At 41.2% G+C, this 25,722-nt stretch overlaps 1 protein-coding gene across 1 annotated transcript in view; it reads right to left on the reverse strand.

Moving 5' to 3' along the window:
- Positions 1-5,065: 5,065 nt before the first annotated feature.
- CAT (catalase) overlaps positions 5,066-25,722 on the reverse strand; it is a 35,506-nt gene continuing 14,849 nt past the window's right edge. The window contains exons 2-13 of the mRNA XM_039233381.1: positions 24,733-24,904; positions 23,799-23,909; positions 22,678-22,808; positions 21,885-21,989; positions 21,156-21,281; positions 17,978-18,169; positions 17,373-17,525; positions 13,923-14,061; positions 10,981-11,111; positions 7,549-7,656; positions 5,769-5,852; positions 5,066-5,445 (exon numbers count right to left, since the gene is read on the reverse strand). Coding sequence (XP_039089312.1) covers positions 5,380-5,445; positions 5,769-5,852; positions 7,549-7,656; positions 10,981-11,111; positions 13,923-14,061; positions 17,373-17,525; positions 17,978-18,169; positions 21,156-21,281; positions 21,885-21,989; positions 22,678-22,808; positions 23,799-23,909; positions 24,733-24,904 — 1,518 coding nt within the window. The 3' untranslated portion in view covers positions 5,066-5,379. The remainder of the gene's footprint in view (positions 5,446-5,768; positions 5,853-7,548; positions 7,657-10,980; positions 11,112-13,922; positions 14,062-17,372; positions 17,526-17,977; positions 18,170-21,155; positions 21,282-21,884; positions 21,990-22,677; positions 22,809-23,798; positions 23,910-24,732; positions 24,905-25,722) is intronic.

Here is a 25,722-nt window from a genome sequence, read left to right on the forward strand (position 1 = left end):
AAACCATTCACCAGCATCCTCTTTGCATTAGTTTTCTAGAGCTGCCCAGGACACATTCCCACATTTGGTGGCTTATAACAGGAGGGATGTATTGTCTCCCAGTTCTGGAGGTTGGAAGTCTGAAATCAAGGTGTTGGCTGAGCCACGCACCCTCCCTAGGCTCTAGGAAAGAATCCTTCCTTGCCTCTTTCTGCTTCTGGAGGCTCCAGGCCTCCTTGGCTTATGACTCTAAGATTCCAATCTCTGCCTCCACCTGCAAGTGGCTTGCCCCTCCATCTGGCCTTTAGTCTCTTAGAATACTCATCATTGGACTTGGGAACCATCTGGATAATCCAGGGTGATCATATCTTGAGACCCTTAATTTAATGACATCTGCAAAAACTCTTTTCCAAATAAGGTCACCTTCACAGCTTCAGGAGGCTGGGACACGGGCAAATCCACATGAGGACTTCATTCAACCCACTATACTCTAAAACTTTACCTAAACATAGAGCTTCATGATACAAGTCATTAAAGAACGGAAAATATGAAAAGCTGCTTAAAATACCACACTTCAGGCAAATGGTACCAGAGCAGGGGGAAAAAAAAAACCAACTAAAAACAACAATGCAAAATTCACTTATCAAAGAGTCAAGTGAGGAAGAAGTGTTTCCTTTATAAAAGACCATAATAGAGCTTTCTATAGAAAACTTTCAGTATATTTGTGACTGCTTAAAATTATCCAGAATTTTAAAAGTATACAGAACTTTTTGTGTTCGCCTCTCCTAACCTTTCATGCTGTTAAAAGCTCTGATAAGGATTTTAAAGCCTTCAATTTGTCTTATCAGCTCATATAAAGTGGAATTTGGCCATCTGTTTTGTGGCCAGGAACTTGCCCACTTTTCTCCCAGAAAAGCACGTGCTAAGTTCTTACAGCTCACTTCCTATGTAGATAAATTGGAGTGATGCTCATTTGTCAGGGAAATACAAGATGAATCTGTTTTTAGGCCAAAATTCTGACACTGAATTTAAAAAGAGCAAGGAGATCCTTCCCAGAGCTTAACAGCCCAGAGTGAGTGCTCCTTTCAGAAAAGCAAGTCATCAATTTTAAAATACTGGGAGCCGATCTTCAGGCAGCATTGTGCCAGAGCTGAAGGGAAAATGCCCTTTAAGGTGAGGATGTGAGAAATGAAAAGGACGTGTCCACACAAAAGCAGGTACGCAAAACGAGCACAGCAGCATTATTCCAGAACAGCCGGCAAGTGGAGGTGCCCACATGTCTGTCTGTCAGCTGATGAACGGGTAAATAAAACACAGCACATCCATACCGTGGAATATTATTTGGCAATAAAAGGAAATGAAGCACGGGTACACGCTGCAACATGTAAGAACCTTGAAAACACGATGCCGAGGAAAGAAGCCACTCACAAAGGCCATGTGTCATAGGCCTCCATTTAAATCAAATGTGCAGAGCAGCCAGTCTTTACACAGCAGGTAGACTGGTGATGGCCAAGGGTTGGGGCAGGGTGAGCAACTGCTAATGGTACAGGGTTTTGGGGGCTCCTGAGGGGGGTCACAAAAATGTCCTAAAATCAATTATAATTATACAACTCAATGTATATACTACAAACCACTGAATTATATACTTTAATTGCCTGAATTTTAGGGTATGTAAATTATATCTCAAAAAAGCTATTATCTTTTTAAAAAGGTTCCAATGACCCACTGCATCAAATACTAAGAGACCATGTGAGAGAAGGAATGAGAATGGACCATTGGATTTTGGTTTTCATTGTGGTAAAATATATGTAAACACAAAACTTAATGATTTAATCATTTAAGTGCCCGATTCGGTGGCATTAAATATATTCACAGTACTGTGTAACCATCACCACCATCCATCTCCAGAACTTTCTCCTGTTCCCAAACTGAAACTCTGTAACCATTAAACACTAACTCCCCATTTTTCCCTCCCCCAGCCTGGGAACCACCATCACACTCTAGGTCTCAATGGAGCTGACTCCTCTTGGGGACCTCATATAAGTAGATTGATATCACATTTGTCCTGCATCTGGCTTATTTCTCTTGCATCATCCCTTCAAAGGTCATCCATGTTGTAGCATGTATTAGGATTTCCTTCCTTTTTAAACCTGACTAATATTCCATTGCCTGGATATGCCAAATTTTGTTTATTCATTCATCCATCAATGGAAACTTGGGTTTTTCCCACCTTTGGGACACTGTGAATATCGCTATGAACACATGGTGTAAACATGATCTTTTCAAGTCCCTGCTTTCACTTCTTTGGGGTACATACCCAGAAGTGGCATTGCTGGATGGGACCACTGGATTTTAGCAGCATGGAAGCCACTGGTGACGCTGGCAAGGGCAGCCTGATTGGAGTAGGTTCAAGAGAGGAAGAAGACAGAGGGGATAGCGAGGAAAGACAAATCTTTTTAAGGTATTTTTCCATAAGGAGAGCTGCAATGACAGGAGAGCCCTCTGAGGGCAAGAGAGGATTTAAGATTTAGAGCAGCAGGCTTGCATGCTCACAGGGGTGATATACGAGAGGGCAGGGAGAATCCAGAGCAGGAGGGAGGGCATGCGGTCAGTGCACAAGAGGGGTCTGGTCTTCAGTAGGAGCAGAGCTCATCTCTGTCAACAGAAAGGAAAGAAGAGCATGTGGATGTCGATGCTGGCAGTTTGGAAGATTCTGGTGGAGGAAAAGATAAGGAAGTTATTCCATCATTGGTGAAATAAGGAGCCGAGAGGAAGAGGGAAAGGAAAGGACAAATGGGAGGAGGGAAAGATAGATTTCCAGGCAGTGCTGAGGGCCACGTGAGGTTTGGGGTCATATTTTAAAAAGCCCAAGCAACAGGGCTGTGTTTTGCTCTGGTCATGGTCATTTCCAGTGCAGGAACTGAATCACTGAGAGGTCCCCCTTACAAAAGCTGGGTTCTGGAATAATTATCATTTAGAACTATATAAAATTTAAACGGAGTAAGAAGGGAAGTTAGGACATGAAGAGGGTGATGATCATTAAGAAGTGATGAAACATCCTAGGAGTGTTGCGGAACTTAATGGGAAGGGAAGTCTATGGTAAATTAATGTTCAGATATAGTCACACACACACACAATCACCTCCATGGGTGGAGTACAATTCCTCACTCTTGAACTTTGGACTTAGCCATGTGACTTGCTTTGGCTAATGAAATATCAGTGGGCATGACACAAACAAAGGCTTCAAAACCCCTGTGCAATTGGGATTTTTCTCTTGCAACCTCAATTCCAGAGAAAGGAAAAAGAGGTTTCCTTTTCTTGGATTCTTACACTTCTGCCATCACTATGGGCTAGCCATGACCATGCGTCCCAGAAGGATGAGACGTGTGACACAGAGTCACATCTCCAAGATGCCTCAGCTGAGCCCAGACTAGATCAGCTGACTAAACACATAGGTGATACGTGACTTAATTATCAATCTCTAGATAACTAAACACATAGGTGATACGTGACTTAAGTCACTGAGTTTTGAGGTGGTTTGTTACAACCTGACCAAGACAAGGTCCTGGGGGAGCTGAGCTGGAAAGATGTAGTGGTCAAGGTCAAATATTTTGAATAATCACCATACAACCCTAGGGAGATAGGAACAATTATTGATTCCACTTAGAGATGAGGGAACTAACGCTCAAAGAGGTGAAGGAACTTTACTCAAATACCCACAGGTGGATAACACGCCATCCCTCACCAGTTTTATTCACCTGATAAATTTGGCTCAGAAACTCTAAGGATGTATCTTAATGTCACTTAAAAGGAATACAACTAGATACTACTTCCAAGGAAGGAAAACCTAACTGGGGAGGTTACCCTCAACAATATTTATCTTTGAAAATTACAATAAGTGGTCTCCAGAGAAAAACTGGAGACACTTCCAGGTGTCAGATTTTTATATATAGGAAACATGTTAAATACATGTTATTTTCACTACTGACTGACTTATTTCTAGATGACAGAATAAACCAAAACAGGAAATATCTCAAAAACTTCATCTCTGTGCTTATAACCAATACTCAAATCAACTCCTTCCCCGTTGTCAAATTATAATTTTTATGGCTTAATCTTATATAGTAAAGATATATTTATCATTTAGGCACTATAGAAAGAACTGTAGTGAGGTCACCATACTGAAAGTGTTCACCACTGGATACATATGGTTACTTTTACATTCCAAGTTGACAAAGTTAAGTTTCTAAGCACACACAGGAGGAATTTAGGGAGGAGAGATTTGACAGGAGGGTTAAAGAAGTTTGAACTACAAGACTGAAAGTTTGTATCTACCAGTGGTGGAATGGTTTCCTGAAGCCCAAGATGTCAGGGAATTCCTGAGAGTAGAGTACAAACTGGTTTTGAAGATCTGAGATGAAGGGAAGAAGCGTTTTCAAAGAAAACAGGTTTTCACGGAGTACTTTAAAGCATTCCACTTGATTTTCGGTATGAGAGGCAAAGATGAGTCAAAGAAAAACAGAAAGGAAAGATAAGGAAGTGAGCTCATGGACAAGACATCTCAGCAATTTTCAAAGTTGAGAAATTTGCTATTTTTCTTACAGAAAAAAAGTCCTGGTCCCCAGTGTCTCAGAAAGCTACTGGTTTAAGCAAATACTGATAGCATCCTTGTGATATTGGTTTATTTTCAATTTTAAGGGTAAGCATCTGATAACACACGATATTCAGATTAAGAGTCCAAATTCCAGAAAGAGCTGAAAGAAATCAAATTACATTCTTCTATTCTTATGTACAGATTATTTTATTGCAAAAATGTAACAATTACAAATCAGTCTGTTGTAAAATCAATGCTATATTAGCATAAGTGTAATTCCAAGTTTTAAAAAGTCTGAGCGATTCCAAGCAGAAATAAGCATTAATCTGTGACGTCACTGAAGTTATTGTCAAAAAACATCAATGCATTAAATGTGTTTTTCCTATAGGGAACTGAGAAAAATTAAAACTTCTGAGCAGATTATCTTTTCTTATATAATCATAGACATATTTTTAGTTAATAAGGCCACAAGATAATATGTAAACACACTGATTTCAGCAAGATTTTTTTATTATCAAATAAAATCGTCTTTGATTCCAGTCATCTTAAGTGAAGAATCCAAATGCCAAAGCAAATACATTTTCTTTAAAAAGGCTGGTTAAGCCCTGACCCTCACCTCCTTCTAGGGGAACAGCATTAAAAGCCATTGCTGCATTAGCTGTTACAGAAACCTGGATTAGCATTTTAAAGACATGAGCTTGCCTTCGCGCACCCAGCACAGGAGAACCTTCTATCCAGCCAAGAGTGGACACCATGCTTTGCTTCACAGGTGGAGAGCCACCTTGGCAAGACCAGGGCCCTGACTCTCACAGATTCGCTTTCTCCCTGGCAGCCAAGTGAGACCCATGCTGCATAAAGGTGTGAATCGCGTTCTGTTCAAAAAGAACAAGGCCAGCAGGTTAATTCAGTCCCTCAGCAGCAGCTTGGTTGGTATTCGTCTTTGCTTTAATTTGTACTCACATTAAAGTAATAACACTTGGGGATTCATTTATCTAAACTACCTTATATAGTCCAGAGGTAAAATGAAGACTATGCGCTTTGCAATTGAGTTCTTTACATAGCAAATGAGTGCCTGAGCAGCTTGAGAAATTTAATAGTTGGTCCTGAGAAGAATCATCGTAAAAGGAGACCAAACCGTGCCTCATCTAATCCAGGACACCCTTCCTCCCCCACAACCAGGGGGCGCTGGGCTCACCTTAGGTTTCTCAGCATTGTATTTGTCCAGAAGAGCCTGGATGCGGGCCCCATAGTCGGGATGGACATCACTAAAGTTCTTGACCTGAAACCAAATGAAAACGATGTAGATATTACCCGAGCCCCCTATCAGGCCATTCGCCAGTGTCCATTTCACAGTGTTTACCCGGTAGGGGAAGAAGGAAGGCACAATCACACAGGGTCTGGAGAAACACGGGGTAAGATTTCCAAGGAAAACCCTGGCACATAATGGCTGAGAAACCTTGGATAAGTCATTCCTCTGAGCTTCCGTGCCTACTCCCCGTAAAATGAGCGAGATAAGTAAGCTCACCTCACAGAACAGTACAAGAAAAACACACAAGGTGAGCTGCACTAACGACATGTGATGAACCGACCTCAGGATGGCTCAACAAGTTACACTGACTGGTGTACAGAAATGGGCCCAGACACCGCCTGAATTTTAAGTGAGGTACACAGAGACACTGGCACCTGCTGGGTGAGTCCACATACCTCAGGCAGGAATTCCTGACCATGGGCTGATCCTGAGCAGACAGAGGGAGGCGGGGCATTGGGAACCCACAGGAAGCCTCGCGGCTTCAGCGCACAGGAGAGAAGGATGCCAAGTAGCCCAGTTCTGCTACTTCCACACTGTCTCACTCGTTCTCGCCAGTAAGAGGAGCTAAGACCCACACTCCCTTATCTCATAGAGCAAGTGTCCAGCTCTCTGCTGCAGGTGGCAATAAACAAATAGTGCCTCAGGAATTTCAAGGGTTATTTTTCATACACGTACTTGTGAAAAACAGTTAGAGACACAGAATTTGCCTCCAGAGAAAGTGCCCAGCCTGCTGGTACTTGTCTCCAGGCCTTTGAACACATCCCAGAGAGCTACTGGCCCAGCTGCCCCTTTGAACAGAGAAGCAGCAGCCACGAGGCATGGAAACAGTGGGGTTGCCTAAATTTACGTGAAGCTTAGCCCTGAGGTCAGACAGAAAACTGCCACGTGAGAAGGCTCCACGCAGCACAGTGAGCTGCCATCAGAAATATCCAGGCACCTCTGCTCAGAAGTTCAGCCTGAGTTTTGGAAGCAACTCACTTCTCCCCAGAGAGCATGCAAGTTTCTAGTTGCTTCTGAAGGTGGGTCAAGTGATACCCAGACAGGCTTCATGATATAAAGTTGCAATCTAAAAAAAAAACATACATTTTTTTTTTTTTTAAGTTCATTTTTTTATTTTGAGAGAGAGAGAGCAAGTGCACAAGTGGGGGAAGGGCAGAAAGAAGGAGAGACAGAATCCCAAGTAGGCTCTGCACCATCAGCACAGAGCCCAATGCAGGGCTCAAAGTCACAAAATATGAGATCGTGACCTGAGCCAAGATCAAGAGTCGGACGCTCAACCGACTGCACCATCCAGGCACCCCTATATTTCTTATCTTCTAAAGTCTAAGCAAAATTGTGGCAGGACTCACATTTTTATATTGGGCAGTACTGTCTTCCATAGAACATGGGTGCAGTCAATAAAGAGCATAAAAGAGAATTCACCCTGTAAATGATTACACAACTGCACAAAGTGCTAATGGATCAATGGATACACCATATGCACCGGAGATAAAGCACAGAGAAAAGGATCAGAGGTTGGTTGGAGATTAGTACTGATTTTTTTTTTTAAGTCCAATTAGCTCAAGTAAAATAGAAAGGACACTTCCCTTTAAGGGTTCTCTCACACAGCTGCACTCTCTTCTCCAGCCAGTAGATGTCACCCATCAGCTTACAAAGCGTCACTCACCGCTTTCTTCTGGATGAAAAGTTGTGCGTCTTTCAGATGGCCAGCAATGTTCTCACACAGGCGTTTCCTCTCCTCTTCATTCAGTACCTTCGTATAGAAGGCCCGCACCTGCTCAGTGAAAATGCACAGTGCAGAGAATTAAATAACCAGTTTATCATGAACAAAACTCACCTGATGTGCCACGTTTGAAATGAAAAAGATTTTAGAATTTAAGGATAATTTAAATTCTAGTTAAAACTGTTGTTTGTGTGGTGTTCTTCACTTTGTTTTAAGCAAAACAGAAAGAATTCAGTTGATCAGAGCCCACAACTCTTTCTTCATAATGTCGTGTTTAGTCAGCGTTTATAAATCTTTTATAAACAGAAGACCGTATAGTCTACAATTAAGAATCCCACCACACCTTAACATTGCCAAGTCAGAGTGGGCAAGTGGTCATCAGATGGAAAGTCAGCACAATACAACCTTTGTTCAATTCACCCAGAACCACAGAGGGAAAACTCTCAATCATTAATATAATATGCTTAGATTTCAGAAGCCAAGCTTTCTTGGAGAAGACACGGGGTCCCTGGGTGGCTCAGTCAGTTGAGCACCTGACTCTTGATTTCAGCTCAGGTTGTGATCTCAGGGTCATGAGACTGAGCCCCGCACTGGGATTCTGTCTCTGCCTCTCTCTCTGCTCCTCTCTGTACTCTCTCTCGCTCTCTCTAAAATAAATAAAATGAAAAAACTTTTTTTAAAGAAGATACAAGTTAATAACAATATTTTGTTTATATTGTTGAGCTCACCTCTAAAATGAATATCAATAGATTAAAATGGAAAATTGGAGCTTAGAATTGGTATAGGAGCCCTAACGGACTTGCTCATTTCTGAAACCAACCATTTCAAGGTAATAGTTATGAGTTTATTCTACTATTTCATTCATTCAATCAACCAATACTTATTTATTGAGTACCTATAATGTACCAAGCACTGTTCTATGTATTTTCTATGAATGTTTATAAAGTCCAAAATATCAAATTCATAAAACTCAAAATGTTCATAATTTTTCTAAGTATGTTATGAAATATTGAGCCATAAAAACATTTTTTAAAAATTTGAACAAAATTTACATTTGATACCAAAGTTTAAAAATCCAACTTTGGTATGATGACATCCAATCACAGTACTGCATTTTGGGGACTTTTCTCAGATCTCTCCCTCAATTCACTAATTCTCTCTTTAGCTATATCTAACATATTGTTTAATCATCAACTGAGTCCCTATATCCATTAAATTTTTATTTGAAAAACTGTACTTTTTGTTTCTAAAAATATCTGTGGTTCTTTCTTAAATCTATTTGTTTTTGTTTTCTCACATCCTATTCTTATCTTGTAAATCATATTGCTTTCTGTATCTCCTTTAATACTGTATATGTGCCTATTTTAGAGCCCTTTTAGATTATTCTATCATGTGTATGATTCTTCCGTCCATCGCATGTGCAGTTTCTCAGGGTGCTGGATTTCCCTACATGTATTGTAATTTCTCCCTGTGACTCATATTCAACAAGAGTTTTCTGCAGAACCAACAACCGTATCTAAATTATGAAGGTGTCTTGTGATTTTTTTCACCATCTCTGCAGAGGCCTAGCAGGGTTCACTGACCCATTATTTCTCAGTTCAGGGCTTCTAGATGATTCTAAGTGGAACAAGAATACAGAGACCTCACCTGAGAGGAGAGGAGCGGAAGAGAGGGACCCCCAATTCCTCAGGAAATCTAGAGCCCACATGCTTTCAAGCTGCAGCCTCAGTCTGGTGGGTAGTTTTTCCAATGGAGTGCGGGTTCCCGGCTCTCATCATGTCAAGAGCTCAGTTCTAGCTCTCTGCAACACAAGGGGCCTGAAGCCTAAACTCCTAGCCTCTTAGAGTCAAAATAGGGTCTGGTTACTCACCATGACACATATACCTTCAATGTCCACACACTGTTGTGATTCCAAGAGATTTAATTTTGTTAGCTCTACTGCTTTTTAAAAAAAATTTTAAATCTAACATGTCTGTGTGTGATGAGCGTCCCATCAATCACCAACAAACTAAAAGGGATTCGGTCTTGCAATTTCAGTAGTGTGCTGGGGCCCACTTGCTCATGAGAGCAGGTGGTCATCTTTTTAGGAATTTTGTGAACTATTAACCAGAGCCGTTATTAAAAATTCAATTATATAAACTTACAATTAAGTAAATTATAAACAAAAATAATCAACTCCCAAAATATATGCTTTCATAATTAATACGTATTACCTATGCTCATGAGGTTATTTGTGGCTACTGTATCTCTACGGTGGAAATACTGAACATCATGTCATTATATACACATCTCTATGTATACATATACGTGCCTTTCAAATAAAGGTATCTCCAAAGTGAATTAATTCATGCACTTAAATATCTTTTATTTGGAAACCACATTTATAAATCAAAAAACTAGATAGAAGTTCTATTCTAATTTAAATGTTAAGTTTAACACCAGCTACCCAGAGTTCTTAAGGCAACTAGACTCTTAATTTAATTCTTTTCTTGTGTAAGGTATAAGCTGTATCAGACACATTAATGAGGAGGCTGCTCTTCAAAGTCAAAGGATCTCTTGCAGTGCATCCACAGAGAGAACGGCTCTTCGGCAGCCATAGGGGATTGGAAAGAGGATGGGTACTTCACCCAGGGCAGTCAACCAGAGGCTGGCCAAAGGCCAGTCATGCAAGCTGAGTGAAAAGATCAACCAAATGAATCTGACTTCCTCTCTCCAGAAACTGATAAATAAGTATTAAGAGAGAAAGAGAGTGAAAAATGGTAAAAAAAAAAAAAGTGCTAACATGGGGAAAGAAGCCATAAAGAAGAGTTAGGCCATGGTCACAGCAAGCCACAGCAATGTTAAAACAGAAGCTAGGAGGTGGTGAAGAGAAACTCTGGAGGATATGGTGAGAATAAGAAATCAGTCCTAGAAAACAGAAGGTGACAGGTGGAGAGCAGTGGAGTAACATGAACGGAGGGCCCTACAGTAGAAACACACACACATTTGCTACCGAGGCTTCTAGAGCTGTTGTGAATCAAGTTCCAGCCCCTTCAATCTGGGCTGTCCTACTAGCTTCTTAAATGTGGTCGTACTTAAGCCTTATTTGCCCATTTCTTACATTCCTATGTGTTGCTGCTTTCCCAATGGCCCCTAGCTATATAATCCCTTCAATAAAATTTTGAGGAGCTGAAATTGAGTCTCCATACCTCGTAGTGAAGGAGCACAGTAACATAGCTCTTCAACTTCATCTAATAAAGGGACTGATTCATCATTAGAGATGTCTTCCATGAATTCGACTTAAGCTATATCAGACACTTCAGGAGGGGAAACATATGCAGACACTAACAAGGAAACTGATCTAAGGACTCTCCTGGCTGACGAAGAAGTCATTACCTGAGTGACATTGTCTTCGTTGGCACTGTTGAAGCGCTGCACGTCCGGAGAACACCGGCTGCTATGTTCGATGGCATAACGCTGCTCTTGGGGAGCACTAAAGCTATTGGGGTAATAATTTGGAGCACCACCTTCAAAAGAAAACCATACGGGTTCACTTAAGGAGATGAAAACTGAAGTAAGTCTGCAAACAGTCAACATAATAAGACATAATTCAAGGGTCAATTTACACATACGTGTATATACACAGGGCACATGCACGCATATATACACATACAACGCATATACATGCCACATTCATGCTATTTTTAAGGTCTTCTGCTTAGCTACAGGCAGGACTCAGGTTCTTAGAGAATAATGCCACCTTCCAAATGCTCCCATGGGCAGGCTCACTCTGGGTCTTACTGAAGAGATTGCCAGTTTGCTTGAACACTTCAAGGGGTCTGACCTTTACAATCCTCTGATGCTCACCAGGATGAATACATTCATACAGGTTTAATCTGGCCCCCGTAGGGGATGAGACCCATAAACACATTTCAAATCTGAGAATTTCATTTGGGCTTGAGCTCAATTCAAACACCAAATCACAGAATTTTTTAGAGCAACTGAAAGTTGCTCTGCTCCTTCAATCTACAGACATATAAACTGGGCCCTGAGCTATTAACTGCCTGCCACAAGGTCACGTGATAGTGGCAGAGCTGGGGTCTGCGATCCTTTTTGTTCCTTCCACTGCACCATCTTCCCATTCCAGAGCTCAACTTCACTCTTCCTTCAAGGTTTTTAAGATTCCCTGAGTCTCTTTCCTTTACTGACTATGACTTTATTCAGCTCTAGCTTCACTTTCACTTCCCTCCATAGATGAATAAAAAAGGATTTTGAAAAACATTTGATATTTCAGGTATGGCAGCACTCATTTATCTGGACTTCTAGAAAAAATAATAATAAAATGCAATCAAAACATTTTTTATAACTTCTGGAATAAATGAAAAGGTTTTTTTTTTTTTCCATTTTGGCATATTTATTTTCCTAACAGCTTTGACTCGTATTAGCTGAAGCTTGAATTATCTGAGCACAGGCTGCCTAAATAGGAGTGGCCTAGAAACATATTAAGTGTTTTGAAGAAACCAGTCTGAGCTTGGAATTTTAACCAGCTCACTGCCAGAATAGATTATCCAGAGTGAATAATCAAGAGGCATGACACTGATCAAGGTACCAAGTGCATGTAGGAAGAAGAAAGGCACCATACTATTATGGAGCCCAATTATTAGCCCTGGGAATTCATTCTATGCCAGCCTCATCCATATCAAAGGCGATGTGCTCCGACAACCAGCCCAGCTGCCACAGTGGTCTTCTGCACTGAGAATTAGCTCTTTGAAATGCGCCCATTTGGATGATTTTAAAATTGTATTTCCAAATAAGTTCTGACCTTTACTCAAAGTGGGAGTTATCTTCAAATCTTTGACTACTGGGAACAATTAAGCTCTTTCATCACACCTCAAGAGCACAACCCAAAGGCTTGGCTTTTCAAACTGGGCAAAGGGTGTGTCAAAATGTATCCTTAAGTAGTTTTTTCATACATATGCCATTATAATGGTAAACAAGAATGATAAACATGAAACAGGTACTAATTAATGAGGTTCTGAAACCTACATGAACCTCTCTGATACACACAGTCTCAATAACAAAAGGACTGAGGAATATGAAAGAAAATAATCACTTTAGAATAAAAATACAGAAGACAGACACAGGAAGTAGCAATTACTTTGGATAATAACACACCCCATTAGCCGTATAAACCTCAGAAGGCAGAAGTATTGCAAATGCCTGATATAATCAGTTAGTGAGCAAGTAAACTTGTTAAATACACAGAAAAGGCTTAGTCATGATGATAACAAATGCAAGGCACTAAATCATATAAACAAAACAATCTTAAGCATATAAAAAATAGTCACAGAAAAAAATACAGCCGGATATAGAGCAAAATGCAATAGTTGTAGCCTCTGAGTGTTGGGGCCATACGTGGGTTTTTCTTCTCTCTTCTCTTCTTTCTCTTATATTTTCTAAATTTTCTTTAGGACACAATGTATTATTATTGTCATAGAAAAGTCAACGTTGAATATAGCCATGTATGTCTATAAATATTTAGTAGTAAAATTTCTGAAGGGATCAATGTAAGCACCCTATTACTAAAATAAATGTATCCTAAGTAGAAAACAAAAATAAAATTAAAATCTATATTAAACTAGAAAATATTATAAGGAAAAAACATTAATCAAACACTAACTAATTAGAACAAGTAGTCACAAATAGAGGCTGTTGGTACATGGCACCAAAAACAGTAGTTAAAAGGAAAAAAAATCGTAAATTCGATAAATAAGCTCAAGACAAAATGATGCACTACAGTGTCACCTCACCAGTTGATTTACGTGAATTCAGCTGCATTCAGTTAGTAAAAAAAGGTGAGGGAGAATCCCTGGACTTACTCTGTGTCCCTTATCTAACCTGCCCCGTCTGCTCTATACTCTTAGCTACATTTGCTCCTCCAGGGCCCCAGCAAAGTATGAAGAGAAACAAGAAACACGAGCTCTCAGCTTTTGCACTTCCAAGAGTCTAAGTCCTAGTGAATTAAGAAACTGTCCACTTTGTGAAGGCTAAATTGAATGCTACTCAAGGAGAGCCAGTGTGGGAAGGAGTTTTCGCCCTGCCTTTCCCTATCAGATGGACAGCAAGTACAAATGTGAGATGGGAACTGTCAATAAAACCTATCACACAGATAAAGTATACAGATAAACTTCCCTTGCTTCATAGAGCAGAAGGTCCCCTGGGTCCTCTTCACAGAGCAGGACTCTGCAAACCCCCGGCCCGGCATGGCGCCCCCTGCCCTCTCCCTGCTCCGCGGGGCCCTCTGCTGTCCCCCGCTGAGCCGGATGTCTTAGGCCTACCCTGATTGTCCAGCATGCACATGGGGCCGTCACGCTGGTAGTTGGCCACTCGAGCACGGAAAGGACAGTTCACGGGTATCTGAAGATAGTTGGGCCCCAGGCGGTGGCGGTGGGTGTCAGGATAGGCAAAAAGGCGGCCCTACAGTTATAAGTGAAACAGGCATTGGCTGTGTGCGGTAACAAACAAACAAACAAACCAGAACGGTCTATAAACTTCATTCTAAACTCTGTAGCACAAAGCACTCAGTACGGGGTTACTATAAAGCCCTGCTTATCCCCTGAAGACAGCAACGTTTCTGCTCTTATGAAATGAGTTCTTCCTAAATGAACAGTCTTTCATCTTCCTCGTCACACAGCCGAACGACTTACAAATCTTCACACCTGTTCTAGGTAAGCACTCCTTTGTCTTTTCTCAAATAACAAGTTAGTGTCCTGTCTTATACCGCTTCCTACTCTCAGAGACATATCACATCGTAGCCAACTAACTGGAGTCCCACTAACTGGAATTTATGTCCTTCTCACTGTGATCTGGGTTACCACTATGGATGACCCTGGAAAATTTATTAACGTGACCTTGTTGAAAGGTAACTGAAGACACTGTCCGGCACCATACAACTACCACTACCCTTGGACACTGATTAGTTCTCATTAGAGTAATTTCAAAGTCCTCCTCAATGGCTCCCCGCTTCCCGCCCCTCCTCCAGCATTATCGTCCTACGCACTCCTGCCACAGGAATTGGCCTAAGGCCCCACACAGATTACATTACTTACCTACTCAAAAATCCTTAAACGTTTCCCCCTGGTCACCAAGCAGCTAATGACGTATTACAGTCCCTCCCTGCTGCATGGTCCCTCGCATGCTCCAAAGCATTAGAACTCACAGCCAATGACTTAAGTTGTGGAAAAGGGGCACCTGGGTGGCTCAGTCAGTTAAGGCTCCAGTCATGATCTCACAGTTTCTGGGTTTGGGCCCCGCGTTGGGTTCTGTGCTGACAGCTCAGAGCCTGGAGCCTGCTTTAGATTCTGAGTCTCCCTCTCTCTCTGCCCCTTCCCCGCTCATGCTCTGACTCTCTCTATCTCAAAAATAAATAAAACATTAAAAAAAAAAGAAGTTGTGGAAAAATTGGGCTAGGGACTGCACCTACTAAATAAAACCCTCTCACTTTCTAAACACACTTTTAAACAGAGATATAAAGACAGCACGTTAAAATATAAAATGCATGTTTGCCACAACCACAGTACTGATAGAAATTATATGACTCATCCCTATAATTCAATTCACTCATGTAATTGAATGGTTTGCATTTATCATCTTTTCTCAGGACTCCCTTCCTGACAGTTTCAATGAAATGGCTTAGACATTTGCTTTTTATTGTTGCAGAGAACATGTATTTGATCTGTGGTCCCTTTCCCTGGGCCGAGGCCTCCAGCCAATGCTTCAACGCTCTTCTAACCAGATGAGTCAGTGTTGTCAACTGTCTCCCTGTCTCACTGTGGTCCCAGAGATCCATGGTGACCCGGATTGTGAAAAGAATTTCAATATTTGTTCTTCAGCCTGTTTCCTCAATACCAGGGTTACGCAGTCTAAGCTCTACCCATTGCCAAGGTCATGCCTTGGCAAATCCCAGTAACCTCCTTCACATGGTCCAGCCCCCTGCCCGCCCCCAGGGAGTGGAGGTGAGGGGCCCAGGGTCATGCTGTCTTGGCTTCCTTTCCTCTCCATTTTCAACACAGGCACTTCTGCCTGTCGTCTGTAATCCGCGTGGCCTGCCTTCTCTCTTCCCTAACCCCTAGGTCTCTCCTGCTCTGTGTGTCACCAGCTGGAGCGACGCTACCTGATCGCAGATCACGTTTCTCAAAACTGAAGAAACCTTCTTTTCCTAAATGGGATAGCTGTACAAACTTCTACTTAAGCACTGAAGTCCCCTCTGACATATGCTCAATGGACCCAATCCTACATCTTCTACTTCAGGAAAAAGTGACTGTTTACAGTTTTAATACACCCACCACGGTCCACCATTGTACCTATACTCAGGTCTCTCTCCTGCCCCATTTTATTTCTGTTGAAAACTGAAATCCTATCCATCCTTCAAAAGCTATCTCAAATGCTACTTCGTTCTCAAAACTTTGTCATCATCCTCCTAACAGACAAGATTTCTCCTGATTCACAAGGCATTCTGCTATATATTATAGTTGTTATTTTGTGTCTTTATATCTGCTGTAGCAGCTGGGGCAGTCTGCTACACACAAAGGTATTCAATTCGTAGCAGTTAAATTGAAATGAAAGCTAACAAAAAACTTATTTGCTATAAAAGTCTCAGATGTTCCCAATGTCAAATCAAACAAGATGCTATTAAAAAAAAAAACAAAAAAAAACAGGGTATCTCAGCTTGTCTCCATGGAGAGAGACACGTGAACTGGACTTGGATGTTTATGTAAGAAGCAATCACCTGTCACTATGGTCTGATCTAGGGTAATGATCTTTAACCTCGGTATCATGGTCAGAGTCCAAAAACACAAGAGATTGATTTACTTAGTAATTATCAGGCCAATTATTTTCCTACTGATTTCTGCCCCCTAAAAGATTATTGATTTACTCACTAATTATTAGGCCAATTATTTTCCTACTGATTTCTGGCCCCTCAAAAAATTATTTTTCCCTATTTGTACTTTTTTTTTCAATGTTTATTTACTCTTAAGGGGTGTGAAGAGGCACAGAGAGAGGCAGAGAGAGAATCCCAAGCAGGCTTCAAGCTGTCAGGGCAAAGCCTGAAGTGGGGCTCGATCCCATGAACTTAGAGATCATGACAGGAGCCAAAATCAAGAGTCGGATGCTTAACCAAGTGAGCCACCCAGGTACCCCTACTCTTTCTACTCTTGAAAGAGCAGAGTGGAAGGTGATTTAAAAATAAATAGTGAACGAGTAGGAACATTACTGAGACAAATGGTTAAATTAACCCACTGCCATCAATCTATGGCAACATACATTTAGTTCATAAAAACCATCTTCATTCTCCTTTTACAGATGGAAAAAATCATGCATCGCCATGGGAGAAGAAATGAATCAAGTTATACCGACCAAGGTGTTATAATCAGGAAACAATATTCCCTCCCATCAGTTACAGATGGAACAGAGAGTTCTTTACTCTACAGATACCTGAGGCATTTCTAATGTAACTTCTAAATTAAGAGACTAAATGTCAAAGTCTGAACGCGCTGAAGGACTTTACTATGAAATCTGCTTTATACTGTAATACTGTAATCTAAGAATGCTTCAGTCAGACCCACAGGAACTAAGGAAACTAAGGACTTAGATGAAAATTTAAGTGATGTTTTAGTTAATTCTTCATATAAAAGTTATGGCCACATTACACCGTGTGTGTGTGTGTGTGTACATGCATGTATACATGTATGCTCCTGGCTGGGAACATCTCAACCCACTGGGTTTACCTGAAGCATTTTGTCAGGGCTGGGCTCGATGCCAGGTGGCATGTTGCTTGGGTCAAACGCCATCTGTTCAACCTCAGCGAAGTAATTCACTGGATTCCGGTTTAAGACCAGTTTACCAACTGGGATAAGAGGATAGTCCTTGTGAGGCCAAACCTAAAATTAAATGTCATATTCACAATTACCAGGCAACCAACTACAGCCAATTAAAGTACTCATTAAAAGTATCAGCCTTCTAAGATAATGAAGTCAACGATAACAAGTGATAACAGCAATTTTTTAATCCAACAAAATGAAATGAACTTAAACTGAGTGCACTGGCTGATTCTTTCACAACAGTTAACGGTTAATATTGACATCTACCCCGGGCAAAAGTACATCAACTTTTCGAGATCTGTTCCCTGCTAAAAACAATGTATCAAGCCACCTATGTGAATTCAATGAACTCCACAATGGGAACTAGAAGTGAGATGCACAGATTAAAGAACTCCAAAGCGGTGCCGTTTTGTACCTGACTTCTCTATCATTATGAACGCTTGACCGGAATCTGTAAAATTAGGTACAAAGAGACTTAAAAAAGAAAACAATTTGGTTGTCAACGGACTCACCTTGGTGACATCAAATGGATTAAATGGAAAGGCTTCTGCCTCACTGAACTTCATGACCTGGATGTAAAAAGTCCAGGAGGGGTAGTTGCCTGTGGCAATGGCATTGAAAAGGTCCCGGAGGCCGTAGTCAGGATCTTCCTGGGAAAGTCTTGCTGCATCTTCAACAGAAAGGTTTTTGATGCCCTGGTCAGTCTGCAGAAGGAGACAAAGAAGCTCGCACCGAAACATACTGGCAAAGTTACGGAACTTGAATCAGTTACACATTGAAGAGGATGAGTAATGCTACCCAACACTGGACTTTCCTTGTGACAAGTCCACCGTTCAACTCTGACCCAAATATGAATTGATCAACAAGAAATTCTACTTGGTTATCCTGATTCTTTTAAACGTGCAGGGAATCTGTATACACATTTCATATTTAAAATTAGTTCTCTCTTTCCCTTTCTGTACCCTGCATTATTTGAATTTAACTCTTAACATATAGTGGACTTTCAACTTCTCACCTATAATAAGAATGTTGTGATACTGTCTTCAAAAAGCCAAACTTTTTGGTGTAACATAAACATAACATAAAATGTACCATTTTAAAGTGTCCAATTCAGGGGTGCCTAAGCGTCTGACTTTGGCTCAGGTCATGATCTCATAGTTCGTGGGTTCGAGCCCCGCATCAGCCTCTGTACTGACAGCTAGCTCAGAGCCTGGAGCCTGCTTCAGAGTCTATATCTCCCTCTCTCTCTGACCCTCCTCTGCTCATGCTATCTCTCTCTCTCTCTCAGAAATAAATAAAACATTAAAAAAAATTTTTAATAAAAAATAAATAAAGTGTCCAATTCAGTAGATTTTTTTTGAGTATATACCTCAAAATAAAGTTGCCAGGTCATATGGTAATTCTATGTTTGATTTCTTGAGGAACGTCCAAATTGTTTTCCAGAGTGGCTATTATTTGAATTGTTATGCTCATGTTACTTTTCAAATCAGGAAAAAAGAGCAAAATATTTTTTAAATAAGCAAAAAGTTAATAAAAGGACTATCCTCTTTTTGCCTAAAGTAATTTTTAACTCCCTGCTTTATAACAGCTCAAATCAGTTACTGAGATTGTGCTTAGCTAGCATCCCTCCACTTCTACTTCCTTTTTTTTAAAAGAAATCATAGAATCATGGTTCATAGAGCTGAAAAGAACTTCAGCAGAGTCACTCTGAACCGATTCTTTATGAGCAGGCAAAATTAGTATTCCAGCTTCCCAAGCAAGCCACTAAGACCCATGTAAGTTAGTCACTGTCACCCATGATTCTATTATCACACCACGCTGCTCCTTCAATAGATTTCCACTTATATCTTATTCTTCAAGATTCCCACAAGCCAAGCATCAAAAGATTTCCTCAGCAACGTCAACTCTGAAACTCTACCACAGAAATCTTAAGTCTCTCTAACCAGTGGCAAGATCTTTACTCTTCTTACTCTCAGACCAGAAGACAATCACCTTCCAGATTTAAAAACGGAGGTCATCATCTGCAGATCACCCAGAGAGCAAATGCATTACAGTGTGCAATAATATTGCAATACTTTTCTGACTTTAACTGAATTCACTTGGGGTTAGAAAAGACTAATCATAGGTCAGAATAATCCAGATCTATATATCCAAGTAGGTCTCAGGCTATCCCAGGGCCTCTGCTGAACAAACCCATAAGCAATCCAATGCTTCCAAGATCATGGACAGTTACTATTATTATCCCAATTTTACAGTGACAAAGCTGGAGCACAGAGAACTTTCAATAATATGAGAGCAAGTCACAGTTATCTAGAAGAGGGAAGATTTGAATTCAGACTAGTCTCACTGCAAAGCGACCAACACGCGGAAACACCAGACACAGTCACTCAGTCCTGCTCTCAGTGGCTCTACACTGTTCCCTTTGGCACCGACAAGCCCATGGGTCAACTGTTTCTTAAAACTGTTCCCTGCCAAAGATTATAGATCCAAGTTATAAGTATAAAGAGGGGAGACAGTCTTCCTGTTTGATAGACCTACATAAGTTGTTCAGATAAAGATTAAAACCGGTCAGAAGGAAACAACACATCTTGGGATAGATACCCTTAAAAGGGAGACTATATTTGTCCTGAGTCCACTTCTGTCTGTGCTTATTTTAGCAGCAGTATTTGGAATCATGTTCTTAGGCAACCAGAGGTTTTTTAAATAACCTTCTAGAGTTCTCTGAGAATACTGCTTGTTGTAACAAATGCCAAGATCATAGTAAGAGAGAGCCATTTAAAACACTTCAGTTAATTTAAATGTTCTCAAAGCTTCCCCTGAAGGTAACTTATTTCATATGGTTATATAAAGGAAATGAAAAAAACAGAACTTTTATTTTCTTACGTTTGTAACTGATTTTACTTTTTTCCCGGTTCAAAATATACCCTTGATAAGTGCTGAATAAATGGATGTATGAGTTAAAAAGTTAGAAGAAATGTTTCTGGAAAGACAGCACCAGACATTGAAAGTAATGGTGAGACTGGTATTACAGCCAGGAATGCCCCGTTTCTGCCTCTGTCCCCTCCTGGACCACAAAAGGTATCTATGCTCAAAACGATGACTCAGGGGTACAAAAGGCAAAGCAACATAACACTTCACTGTTTGCTAAAGCTTGACTCCTGAACTCCAGCAAAGAAGTCTAGAAAGCCAGGCTAAATGTGCTAGAAAACTCCTTTCATACCGCCTGAAGGCCTGTATTATCTCCTTACATTTGAGCCCAAGCCAAAACCTTAGGTCTTCTCTCTCCGGGAAGAATGGATATGCACCTGGCAGCCCCAGAAACATTAAACCAGAGAACCAGCAGGGAAGGAGCATTTTCCCAAATATTTACACATTGCTCCCAGGACTCAGAAGGAGAAGAAAGCTTGACCATGGCCAGCAGCTGTGTGTTCCTACCCTCTGGCCACATGGAAAGAGGGGACCAAAGAGAGCCCATGTGGTTCCCCTAACTGGGTAGCACACCCCTGCTCATTTGGGTGGAGCCAGCAGAAGAGTCATGGTCCTGGGCAACTGGATCAATACTTCTCAGCCTTCGGAGTGGACGTCAGGGAAAAGTGGGAGGGGCCTTGACCTCTGCCCAACTTTTAAGAGAAGTAAGGAGACATGGGTGGTGGGGAACTTTGTCCCTTCTTCCCCAAAGGCAACACGTACCTTATAATGGAATTTGCAATAAACTGCCTCTCCACTCGCATTAACCAGCTTGAAAGTATGTGATCCATATCCATTCATGTGTCTGTGTCCATCTGGAATCCCTCGATCACTGAACAAGAAGGAAACCTAAGGAACAGAAAAGTAAATAAAGCCTAAAATTTTTCAGTTTCAATCAAAACATCCTAGATTCTTAAGACATTCCTAAGTTTCTAAAAAACCTCTTAATGACATAGAACACACTAACCAAGTACCTACAGGAAAGGTTATCGTTAGTATCACGTATACAGAATAACAAGAATTTCAAAGCAGAATGATACATAAATCATTAGCCTTATGGCTCAAAATTCTATAAAGAAAAGCAAAAACGAATCTGAAAACTAACTTGTTGTTCGAAATCTATTTTAACAGTAAACATGTTTGGTACCACTTTTCCCTTCTTTCCCTGATACAAAGAGCTTTACATCATACTGAAGACTTTAATCCTTAATGTTGTTAAATATCAATTGATAATGCTTCTAGCATCATTGAAGGTCTTTGAATGGGGGAAGATTAACAAACACAGATTGTAAAACTCTTCAAGATCAAGCAATCTGAGGAAGCCTCCCCAAAAGAAAGTCAGAAACCAAGTTCAATGAGAGAGCCAACACTGGAGAAATGCCTTACGAGGCATAATTAACAGGTCTCTCAAGGGTGACATGTTCTAATACAGTGGAAAAGAAGAGCTCCCACCTGATGCAGAGACTCGGGGCGCAGGCTCCAGAAGTCCCAGACCATGTCCGGATCCTTCAGGTGCGTTTGAGGGTTTCTCTTTTGACTGTGGATAAAGGACGGAAACTAAAAACAGAAAAAGAGAAAAAAATCCAAAAATTAAGCTTAGAGGAATTAAGGTGTCTTATATTATACACTGCCTATTGTGAGGTATATGGATTAGAATTCTGAATAGTATAATCCCAGAATTTCACACTGACAAACCCTAAAATGAAATTTACCTGCTACATGTTCCCAGGACAAAGTGCCTCTTTTTATTAATCTTCCAGGCTCTACATGGAAAACTGGACAATACCCACTAAGTCAGTGAATCTTGAACTGAAAACCAACGGTAATTGTTATTTGATCTTAAAGAAAGATACTAAATACAGAAAAATGGGCCTCATTTTTTAAATGTTTACTAATATCTTTGAAGGAGAGAGAGACAGAGTGTGAGCAAGGGAGGGGCAGAGAGAGAGGGAGACACAGAATCCAAAGCAGGCTCCAGGCTCTGAGCTGTCAGCACAGAGCACAGCGTGGGGCCAGAACCCACGAACCACAAGAGCATGACCTGAGCCGGAGTCAGAGGCTCAACCGACTGAGCCACCCAGGCGCCCCAGAAAAATGTGCTTTAAAAGGTAATCCGACCAACCCAAATTCTCTTCTTTCTGCTTTTCCCAAGGCCTCTCCTCAAAGGACGGTCAAAACAGAACACTGTATGAAATCAATTTAAATCAACAGACATTTGTAGAGTGCGAGATGCTTTATCACCTACCAGTATGGCATCCCTGATGAAAAATATGGGAGTGTTATTTCCAACAAGATCCCAATTACCATCCTCTGTGTAAAATTTCACTGCAAACCCTCGAGGATCACGAACTGTGTCGGCTGAGCCCGACTCTCCAGCTAGAAGGTTCAAATGGGAAAAATTAGGCCTAAGACAGAGTACCTGGCAACCAAGAAGCTTAAAGTCATAAAAAAAAATACTAGGAGCTATGCTTTCCAACCCACTTCCTAGAAGGAAATAAGTTACTTAAGTGCCTGGGCTATTACTTCTACTACCTGCCAGCTAATTCAGTCTACAAATTAAACAAAAGAATTAATTGAGATTAAGAAGAGAGTACATAACTGTAAAAGCTGGAAAGACTATCCATTTAACATAAGCTAGATTTGTTCAAACAGATAATTAAAATTTTAATTAAAATAAAGGAGGAAAATAATTATAAAGAGTAAGGTGGTAAACAAATCAGTGAGTTGTCAAAATTATGAGGTTTGTGTTAAGAAAATGAGTTAAAATATAGATTCTTATTCTTCATGTCATTTATTTTTGCATCCACAGTTATTTTAAAAATGCACAGAGACTAAGACAGAAACAGAATTATTCATGCACGCGGTGTGTTCAGATGCAGTTGACAGATCTAATTCTTACTAGCGCTACTGAAAAAATCATTTAACCACTGGAAATAGAAATAACCCCACCCTGCAAAGTAGATCTACAGATGAGATTACAGATAATGTCTGTAAAGTGCCCAACCATGGATGGCACGGAGTTAATTCCCAAAAAAGGGTAGCTATTGTGGTTACTGAATAAGCTTCCCACTCCACGTTTCCATCTGAGGCAACCACTTGTGGGAAAGTTCTTTCCAAATGTCACAGAATTGCAGAGGTGGCCTCTGCCTAAGTGTGATTTCCTAAGACCTCAACAAACAGACTTAAAAGTAACTTCCTGCATGTCTTGAAATATTCTTTCTACTGTAAAACCTGGTATAATATGGAGAAGTGGGTTTTTTTTTTCTATCTTCTAATATACTTCTTTCGAAATGAAGTTATAAATGCCCCCAAATAAGGGACAGGGTTGAGTTACACAGTGCCGGTCAAGCAAACTAATGAACTTACCCACAGTGGAGAATCGAACCGCAATGGGAGTCCTCTTTCCAATATGCTCAAACACCTTGGCTTTGCAGTATTTGGTAATGTCATGCGTGACCTCGAAGTAGCCAAAAGCTCCTAATGAGAAAGACACAGAAACCCTTATCGTGAGACCATCACAGACCCTTGGGTCCCCAATAGGCAGCTAGGTGACAAGAGAGGCTGATGGTTTGGCCCTGGCCTTCTGGGAGCTTCCGAGATGACGGGAGAAGGGGAGACAGATGTCCAAACACAAAATGATGGGGGCAGGACGCAAAGCCCTTTTATCACTCAGTAGTAACCCAAGCGCTACACAGCTGGGGCTGAGAAGAAGGAGAGATGAGTAGGGGTGGAAGTAGCGGGTCAAGCCTGACCCAAGGACACAGGGCCTGAGGCGGCCTTGAAGTACAGATAGGACCCAGGAGAGGAAGGGAAGAACAGGGAGAAGAGGAGAAAACACAGGCAAAGAAAGAATAGAAAAAACACAAATAGGACCCCACAGGCCAAACAACAAACTGAAGAGCATACCAAAGTCATGATGGAAAAGCCACACAGAAAAAGCTGAAGGGGACGGAAGAAATAAAAAAAAAAAAAAAAAAAAAAACCAGAAAGTTCTAACTGGGAGTGCAAGCAAGCAGCTAGGAGGAAAGCTTGTTCTTGCTTTCCATCAAGCTTTCTTGTCCAACTGAGGAAGATTACTTTCATTTTTAGCAAGATGAAGCATTTTACATAAAGTGTTCAAGCCAGAGAATTAACCACCATTTAATGACTAGCTCCTCTCCTGACGGACATTTTTTTCCCTTTCTCCCTAGAATGGAGCTTTGTTGCTTCTATTAAAGGGTAGCCCCAATCCTGTGAAAAGTAAATTATAACCCAGGTGTTATGAAATTATCCTTTCACAGCAAATAAACACAGCTCTCACCTGCGCCTTTAGCATGCACGACTCTCTCAGGAATTCGTTCCCGGTCAAAGTGAGCCATTTCATCAGTGAAAACCACATCCTGAACAAGAAGGGGCCCCCGGGGCCCTGCCGTAATAACATTCAGTTTGTCTCCAACTGGATTGCCGGCCCCAGTGGTCAGGACGTCAGGTTTCTAAAGTGAACAAAAACAAAAGAACACAACAGTGTGCAGGAGAGTCAGTACAATACACTGCAAGAGGGCACGCCGCTTTCCAAATTTCTATACCTTCTGCTCCAGCTCTTTTTAAATTTTCTGTGTCCAAAGTGCTGAAAGCCTACAAGATATGCCATTGCCTGAAATGTATAGGCCAGTCTCAGAAACTCTTGAAAAATCTCAACACCAATCTGCTAAGAAATGCGCTCTGGGGGCACCTGGGTGGCTCAGTCAGTTAAGCGTACAACTTCGGCTCAGGTCATCACAGTTCATGGGTTCGAGCCCTGTGTCAGGCTCTGTGCTGACAGCTCAGAGCCTAGAGCCTGTCTTCACATTCTGTGTCCCCCTCTCTCTCTGACCCGCCCCTACTCATGCTGTCTCTATCTTGCTCTCAAAAATAAATAAAACATTAAAAAAAAAAAAAGAAGAAGAAGAAAAGAAATCTGCTCTGAAGAGCAGGAAGATGGCTCACCACCCTGCCACCTCGCTCCGCCGCTGCTCTGGATACAGCCACCAGTGGGCTCGAAACCCCCAGATGGGGATCCCCCTGAAGGGATCATACGTGCTTAACACTGAATGTCCAAAATGATAGTGAGAAGACAGTCTCCGGGGAAGCCATGCTGGTTAATGCCTGCAGAGGCTTCACGACTGTTCCAGAAGCCAAAGTGCAGCCAAAGTCCTGCAAGGCGCACTCATTTCTCTCAAGCAGCACACACCAGGCCCCTGCAATATCTCCTTTCAATTCCAAAACAAAAAAAACCCAAAAAGTCAATGGCTTTTATTGTCACTGAAAATAA

Source organism: Hyaena hyaena, unplaced genomic scaffold (assembly GCF_003009895.1).
Source record: "Hyaena hyaena isolate Hyena2069 unplaced genomic scaffold, ASM300989v1 scaffold_74, whole genome shotgun sequence".
In the NCBI taxonomy this organism is placed as follows: Eukaryota; Metazoa; Chordata; class Mammalia; order Carnivora; family Hyaenidae; genus Hyaena; species Hyaena hyaena.